Source organism: Phanerochaete carnosa (genome assembly GCF_000300595.1).
Source record: "Phanerochaete carnosa HHB-10118-sp unplaced genomic scaffold PHACAscaffold_2, whole genome shotgun sequence".
Classification (NCBI taxonomy): domain Eukaryota; kingdom Fungi; phylum Basidiomycota; class Agaricomycetes; order Polyporales; family Phanerochaetaceae; genus Phanerochaete; species Phanerochaete carnosa.
In genome coordinates this window covers 142,547-150,544 of record NW_006767629.1, presented here as the reverse complement: position 1 = coordinate 150,544, position 7,998 = coordinate 142,547, and the positions used below count along the sequence as shown (strand labels likewise).

General features: G+C 52.1%; 3 protein-coding genes across 3 annotated transcripts; 2 read left to right on the top strand and 1 right to left on the bottom strand.

The window, feature by feature from the left end:
• The first annotated feature begins 4,130 nt into the window (after positions 1–4,130).
• On the top strand, positions 4,131–4,590 carry PHACADRAFT_248873 (uncharacterized protein). Its single transcript, XM_007391314.1, has one exon. It carries the CDS (start codon positions 4,229–4,231, stop codon positions 4,580–4,582), a length of 354 nt encoding a protein of 117 aa, XP_007391376.1. The 5' UTR covers positions 4,131–4,228; the 3' UTR covers positions 4,583–4,590.
• A 917-nt stretch (positions 4,591–5,507) lies between these two features.
• On the top strand, positions 5,508–7,304 carry PHACADRAFT_248872 (uncharacterized protein). The gene has a single exon (XM_007391313.1). The coding sequence runs from the start codon at positions 5,952–5,954 to the stop codon at positions 6,861–6,863; it is 912 nt and encodes a 303-aa protein (XP_007391375.1). The 5' UTR covers positions 5,508–5,951; the 3' UTR covers positions 6,864–7,304.
• PHACADRAFT_248871 (uncharacterized protein) lies at positions 7,305–7,824 on the bottom strand. Its single transcript, XM_007391312.1, has one exon. The coding sequence runs from the start codon at positions 7,775–7,777 to the stop codon at positions 7,469–7,471; it is 309 nt and encodes a 102-aa protein (XP_007391374.1). The 5' UTR covers positions 7,778–7,824; the 3' UTR covers positions 7,305–7,468.
• Between the last annotated feature and the right edge of the window lie 174 nt (positions 7,825–7,998).

The window sequence follows — 7,998 nt, the reverse complement described above, 5'->3', positions numbered from 1 at the left end:
TGGGGCTACGCCCACGACACAGTGCTAGCCATACCTAACGACACGACCCATATCGAGTAGAATGTGACGCCTCAGACTTCGCCATAGGAGCGGAACTAGCCCAGAAACAAGATGGCAAATGGAAGCCTGTTGCTTATCTGTCAAAAGCCATGACAGCTGCCGAAAGGAATTACGAGATTTACGATAAGGAACTTCTCGCAATCATGACTAGTCTTGATGAATGGCGTCAGTACCTCATGGGCGCCGTACATCCGTTTGAAATATGGACGGATCACAAGAATTTAGAATACTTCCGGAAGCCGCAGAAGCTCAACTGACGACAAGCCCGATGGGTAACCGAGCTGGCTGAATATCAATACTCGTTACATCACAAGCCCGGTAAATCTAATGGCAAAGCCGACGGACTATCTCGCCAAAAGAGGCACAATGCAGGAAAAGAGGACAATTCCGATATCATATTACTAAAACCAGAACATTTCCGTGCCTTGATTCATAGTACTGTATTTAGTTTAGAAGGAATCGACCAGGACTGGGTAGCAGAAATTAAGAAACACAAAAAGAACCAAGATTCGCTAGTTACCGTAGCTTTACAGAACAAGGACAAAGACTGGAACGAAGATAGTACCGGACTCGTGACATGGAAGAATCGTATTTACGTACCAGTAAACAGAAAACTTCGCGAGCAAATCATTGCTCATCACCACGATACCCCATTGGCTGGACATCCTGGTCAATACAAAACACATGAAATGGTCACACGTAACTACTGGTGGCCCCGAATTAGAGAAGACATCAGGAAATATGTGGCTGGATGCGAGAAATGCCAGAAGACCAAGGTTCATACAACGCGTCCTACCGGGCTTCTATTCCCCAACGAAATCCCTTCACGACCCTGGGAAGTAATCTCCGTTGACAAGATAGGCGTACTGCCGGACTCCTTCGGATACAACGCCATCCTCGTAGTCGTCTGCATGTACTCTAAGCAGATAATCGCGATACCAAGCACCATTGAACTTAACGCCGAAGGGTGGGCAAAGGCACTCCGAGATAACGTAGTCGCACATCATGGGTTACCCCGAAAGATCATCAGCGATAGGGGAACTGAATTCAAGAATCAGTTCATCTCCGAATTGTACTGATCACTCGGAATCGAAGCCAACCCTTCAACCGCGTATCATCCCCAGACAGACGGACAAACGGAACGCATCAATCGCGAGATAGAACAGTATCTCCGATTATTCATCAACTACCGACAAGCAGATTGGGCCGAATGGTTGCCACTCGCAACCTTTTCGTATAACAATAAAGTCCACTCATCTACCGGGTATACCCCGTTCTTCGTCAATAAAGGGTATCACCCTTACGAAGGAATCCAACCGGTGCGAGAAGGACTAAGCAAAAATGTCCAACAGTTTGTCGATAGAATGGATTGCATACGCGAGGACACTAGCGCCGCTATCAGTCTAGCGCAGGAGACAATGAAATGCTTCTACGACCGAAAAAGGAAGAACGGACCAGAGTACAAAGAGGGGGATAAAGTTTGGCTAGAAGAGATAAACATCCGAACAGATAGGCCAATGAAGAAGCTCGACGATAAGCGATATGGACCCTTTAAGGTTAAGCGCAAAGTCGGAGCTTCCGCCTATGAATTGGAACTCCCACGTCAATGGAAACAACACCCCGTCTTCAACGAAAGTCTACTTAGCCCCTTCAAAGAACCTGCATATCCATCACAACGACGAGAACCGATAGTCCCTGACCTCGTAAATGGCGAGGAAGAATGGGAAGTCGAAGACATTCTTGACTCTCGTCGTGATCGAAGTGGAAATCTTGAATATCAGGTTCTCTGGAAGAATAGTCTCCACGGTGATCGCCGTTCCTGGGAATCACGAGCGAACTTGACCAATTGTCAAGAACTCCTTGAAGAATTCCACGCTAGACGTCCCGACAAACCTGCGCCTATGATGATTCAAATTCCCCCTCTATTGACACGACCTGTTCACATACTCACACGCGATTCCACTCTTTTGGTGCAACGAATGGGTGGAATTCTCCCGAAGCAAGGATCTGAAGAATCGGCTGGGTTGGATCTCTATTCGGCTGAAAGCGTTAAGATACCGGCACGAGACCGCAAGATCGTCAGCACCGGCATAGCAATGCGCGCACCTCACGGAACGTATGCACGAATCGCGCCGCGAAGCGGATTAGCAGTCAAAGGGATAGATGTCGGCGCTGGAGTAGTAGACCGAGATTACACCGGAGAAGTACGCGTTGTGATGATCAACTCCACGAATCAACCTTTTCAAATACACGCTGGTGATCGGATCACACAAGTCATTTTGGAACGCATTGCGTCATGCGATATCGAGGAGGTGTCAAGTTTAACAGAGACTCAACGAGGATCAGGAGGATTTGGATCGACGGGTAAATAATCGTGAGGACACGATTCTAGACGGGGGGGTAATGTCATGAATATTACACAATCCGGATGGTTCTTCCGGATTCCATGGTATTCTTTCACTTTCTATACACCTCCGTATATTCGTAGGATATTCTAGGTATTCATTCTGACATGTATATAAGGAGCCTGTATCGCTCAATAACAAGCCAGACTCGAGCTGGTCTTTCCTCACTCACTTTCCTCTCGTCTGTCTCCTCAGCTTTGTCGTAGCTCAGTCCAGTTGGATTGTTAGTTGCTGACAGAAGTCGTCCATGGGTGTCAACGAGAAGCCTACGGGTGCGTACACACTCAGACGCGTCGCTGAGGATAAATGCAGTGACAAAATGAGGCAATCCGCGACCTAGATGGATCCGAGCAGAGCAAGTTTCGGATGGGCAACTGCAAGAGAATCTTTATAGATGCGAACGTGCTTTCGCGGCGGGCCAGTTCGGTTCGCGTGATCTCTTCGGCCTTCGCCGGGTCCTAGACGCTAGACAGAGCTGCACCGGAATCTCGCTTTGCAAGTCGACCTGAACAAGACCCTCATGTTCGCCTCTTGCCCCTAGCTCGCCGCGCCATATCTTCTCCTCTTTCGCTCCATGCGATGACTTAAATGTCAAGCTGATGACAGAAGACTCAAAGCAAGCCCATCTTGCCAGCTTCTACTAGCTCTTCTGGATGCATCGCAGCAAAGCGGTCAGTCTGTGTCTCGAGTATTGCTGCAGCGATGAAGCCACGAAGCATAACACCACCGCATCGCTACATCTGTGCGTCGCTCAAGATGATGCATTGCCTGAGAGTGTCCTCTTGAGGGTGAGCATGGCATCTTGCGTTTCTTGGCACGAACTCATGAGGCACCAGACCTGTCAGAGGCTGAGCAAGGGCCAGAATCACAGCTGCTCATACTTTTGCGCAAAACACTTGTCGACCCACAACGTGTCAAGTCTCGAAGAACTTATCCCCGCTGGCGGCCAGTCAAGATCAAGCCGCTGGGCTTTTGCGGTTACCAGCTACCCTGGCACGAGTCACGGCGCGTCGCTCGGATCTAGGCCGGCAGTGGGCGCAAGGGCTCAGGCGCTACAGAACTAATGTGCTGCCTTCGAGTGACGGTATGAAATCTCGCGAGCAGACGTAGCGGCCGCGACTCCCTGGACAAGGAGAAGAACGATGTGCTTCAGGAAAGGAAGCAAAAGGTCAGAGACTTGGAGGACGGTGAGTTGAAGAGTGGCCCGCTGGAGTTCTGCTGATACGTGACGGCCGAATCGTAGTGCTTGGCGACAACTGCTGATGCACCGATCTTTTAGCGAGCGTTTGGTGACGTTTGGACGTCCGTTTGGGCTACATGCACAAGGTACGCCCACCAAACTTGCATCGCAACCCTGCCTACAACCAATTTCTCGTATCTTAGGTCTCAGATACTGAAGTAGCTATTGCGGGTGAGAAGGAAATGGGGGGTTTCGTCGTGCAAGCGAGATGTGCAAGCCATAGATCAGCGAGAGGCTGTTGTGACGGTACTATTGTGACGAGCATACGCCTACTATGGAGGATGGTGGTCCACCACTTTCGCAATTTAAGGGTCCCGGTCAATGCCGGTGCACGACGCTCGACCTGTTGTTGCGTTCTACATTCATGGTTTGGGCGTCCGCCTTGCTCTTCTTCGTGCGAAGATGTCAGATCGAAAGCGCCAGAGCTGTTGCTGTTATCGATACATATGAGGTGCACGTCCTGGCTGGCTTTGCACCGCCATCTCCGCTCTGCCAACTTGTGATCTGTCCTCCTTACCCCACCATGGGCATGTTCAGCTGGTTTCGTCCGCCGTCGGCCCCGGATGAAATTTATGCATCCAGTCTCCAAACGCTCTATCTAGGCCACGCCCTCTGGTACCCTGAGCCGCATGGGACGGGCGAGCCGCAGATTGGCGACGTTGGCTTCGTGAACGAAGGCGCGTTTATCAGGCTCTTCAATCTCGACGCCTCCACACCCGAGAAGAAGGTCGCATTCTGGGATCCGCCATTCAAGATTACAGAGCCCGTACCTCCGGGCGTATTCCGGATTGACGAGAGACGCAGTCCGCTCATCCCCAAAGATTATCGCAGTCATGGGGTGGAGAGCAAGGAGATCCATGCCTCGGCAGACGTGTGAGTGCGCTAGTTCATCCGACCAATGCCTTCTCACTAACAGTCTGGACTGTGCAGTTCGACCGGCGCAAATGTATCCGTGTCCCTCGATGCCAGCTATACATGCAAGGCGGCACAGGGCGCGGTGCTTGTCCTCAAGAGCGAAGCGCATGCGGAAAAGATATTTGAGAATCGACTGCTGAAGAAGTACATTGTTCGGCACTACGATAGATGGTACGCGTACGCCAGGAATGAGATTTTCCAGGACATCAAGCAGGAAGAAATCGTCGTGGTCAGCGGATGGGTCAAAACTACGGCAGATTGGGCGGCAGTCGCGTTCAGCAACACGAGCACAAGCTCCAGTGCGTCACTGGAGGGTCATGCCGGTGGGATCGCAGGGGTCGCAGTTGGTCGGACGCACTCGAGGTCGATGACGGGTCCGAGGATGGAACGGCAGGGTCGGAACTACCTGAAGAAAGCGTCCGATCTCCTTCCTGCCGACGCGAAAAGAGACCAATGCGTCTTGGTGAAGCGCTACAGGGTCCGAAAGAGGTTGGGGGTTCTGAAGAAGGTCGTTGCGGGAGCAGGCTATCATGGACTACCAGGACCGGGCCATGGGGGAGGTACTTCGGATGTTGGCGTCGCAGCGCAAGGAGATGAGGACGATGACATAGTAGACATACTGGTGTCTAAGGACGAGGTATGTGTTTCGTTAGCTTGTGTCACGGGGCGCTCAAGCTGACGAGATGCCAGGGCGAAGTTTCTGATCCGCTAGACATCCTTCTCGACTACATTCTGGAGGTGAGTTCTACAAAATATTTCCGAGTACATTCATTACACTAAACGGAATCCTGCCACTACAGACTTCCGACGTCGAGGTTGCCATTGCAAGTGACAACGACGTTGAGAGTATCGTCGTAAGCGATTTTGAATGTATCGTACAAGTGCAAAGACTTACTTCCGCTTAGGGTAACAACCGCGTGGTTGACTTTGCAAGCTACCTTCGTCAAATTCAGCCTCCGGTGGAGATCTACGACGCGTGTGAGTTCCTCATACACCAATAGTATCAGCTCTAATACTTGCTCGCAGTCGGATCGCTCTGCATAGAAGACGTAATCTGTCATGAGCGAGAACGTGCCTTTGCGCGTCGCACCATCGCAGCCTCCGACCTCGCGAAATGGCCGAATATCTCTCTCGATGGTGCTGGTTATCTAGCGAATTGGCACGCCTTCGTGGGCCCAGATACCCGACCGCTGAAGTTAAACCAAGTTGTCTTCGCCGATCCTCAGCAACCGTACGCCAAGTGCAAATGTTACACGCTGTCGACCGATGGCAAACTTCTCGCCGCATCATTCGACTCCGCTGAAATCGTTGTATGGCGGCTCTTCGATGGCATGCTAGTTCAACGCCTCCGTCAGCAGGGCCATCGCGAGAATGTTACTTCCCTGTCATTTTCTGCCGACAGCCTCACCCTTGTCTCAGGGTCCGACGACAAGACCGCAATTGTCTGGAGCGTTGAAGGTGGCTGCGTATTCCGACGTCTCACAGGACATCATTCGCAAGTGGACAACATCGCATATTCCCCCAATGGCGCGCTCATTGTCACATCTGACTTGAAGAAATCCGTCAAGACTTGGGACGCCTCAACTGGAGCATGCCTGGATTCCTTCGTCCTTGAAGAGTACATGTACCAGCTCACCTTCTCGCCGGATAGCTCGCGCCTGTGCATTCGAGCACGCAACTCCTCTTTCATCTACGATGTACAGTCCCATAAGCGTCTTGCTGTATTGCAACGCAACACGACCGATCGCATCGGTTTATCAATGTCCCACCAAGGCGATCGCGTAGTCACCGGAACAGACACCGGGCGTGGTGTGAAGATTTCGAACGTGGCGACCGGTCAAGAGCTTCTCACTATTGACGATGGGAGGGAGCTGCTTACTCCCGTAGCATTCTCCCCGGACAGCGCTGAGGTATTGGCAACTTGCGTGGCGGACAAAACGGCTCTCGCTTACGACTCGCGGACGGGTCAGCTACGCCGTACTTTCAAGCTTTCACACCTACCCTATCGTATTGCATACTCCCCGAATGGGGACTATGTTGCTTTCGTGGGTCGGCGCGGTAGTCTCGAAGTGTATGGCGCGAGATCTGGAACGTTCATCGGAAAGGTCGAAGGTTTCGGGGACAACGCAGATATACAGAAAGCCGAATTTTTACCCGACAATCAGACTATTCTGTACTTCTTCGGAGACATTCGCGAATCTCTTCGTCTATGTAACATATATGATCTAGTCAGGATGCGATAGTGTATCATATTCTACTGAGCTCAATGTATTTCGTCACCTTTGACCACAGCGACGGAGTAGTCGCCCAGGACTTTGCGGGCTGCCCTGAGACTTCACAGGCTGCGCATGGCGATGCGCGCATGCGTCGCCTCGCAGCAAGGCTTATGAGCATCTCTGTGCGTCTAGTGCAGCTAGTAGGCAGGAGTAGAGCAATTGCGGCACATTTACACGACTCACGGGCCACGATGTGGCCTGAACGCCCGCCGCCATTAGATCCGATCCTGAGGTAGACTGGCCGCAGGCGCAGGTATCTCAGCTTGAGATGTGTAGTCTGCGCCGTTTGCGCTCCTCTTGATTTGCGTGCGGATGAGCTGCCTCCTCGAGTTGCGGTCCCTGGGGTCCTGCCTGTAGCCTGTATGGCAGCCGAGATGCCCGAGAGCGAACGGTACACCCAAAAAGTGCACTTAGTCGGTTCTGAGAATCAGGCCCCTATAAACAAGCGGAAAAAAAAGTCGGTTCTGAGGAACGATATATAGGTTAGCATCTCGGGTGTGCGCGGTAGAAAAGGATGAGAGCTGATCTAGGACAGTCCCCAGCGCGGCACACTCCAGACACGGCAGCCTTGATCACAGGCGATGTAGCCCGCGAATCAGAGTGCTCTTGACGTCGGCACATGCTGACAATGCAGGGAAAATGCCCCGGCAGAGAGTGATCATGCGCCCAGCATATGATGGCACTGGCGAGCGAGGGGGTGGAGGAGATGACGATGAGGGCCGTGCGGGCAGCCGTCGGCGCTGCGCACGGGCCATGACGGATATGTTTGTGTAAAGAGGAGATGCCAATCCGGAAGAACGAGAAGTGTAGCGATACTGCTGAATAGATGAGAAGCTATGTAGTGAACCAGCGAGACGAGCTTGGCACCGAGTCGAAGACATTGCAGGACGAGCAAAACCCGGCAGCGCCTAACAGCCGTGTTAGCAGAAAAGAAGTCGTCCAGGTACTTGGCGACCTACGATATGACTGCACAAGACGATTGTCGAGGAGAAGTCGATCCGACGTCACGAATGACGCAGGCCTGTTGGCGCGACAATGTCTATAATTAAACACTTTAACTCTTGAGATGCGGAATGCCGACGAAGCCGTCGTCATGTTGACG

Bases quoted from the DNA above. Each gene is read 5' to 3' on its own strand.
- PHACADRAFT_248873 (XM_007391314.1), top strand. From the start codon at position 4,229: ATGGGCATGTTCAGCTGGTTTCGTCCGCCGTCGGCCCCGGATGAAATT.
- PHACADRAFT_248872 (XM_007391313.1), top strand. From the start codon at position 5,952: ATGCTAGTTCAACGCCTCCGTCAGCAGGGCCATCGCGAGAATGTTACT.
- PHACADRAFT_248871 (XM_007391312.1), bottom strand. From the start codon at position 7,777: ATGTCTTCGACTCGGTGCCAAGCTCGTCTCGCTGGTTCACTACATAGC.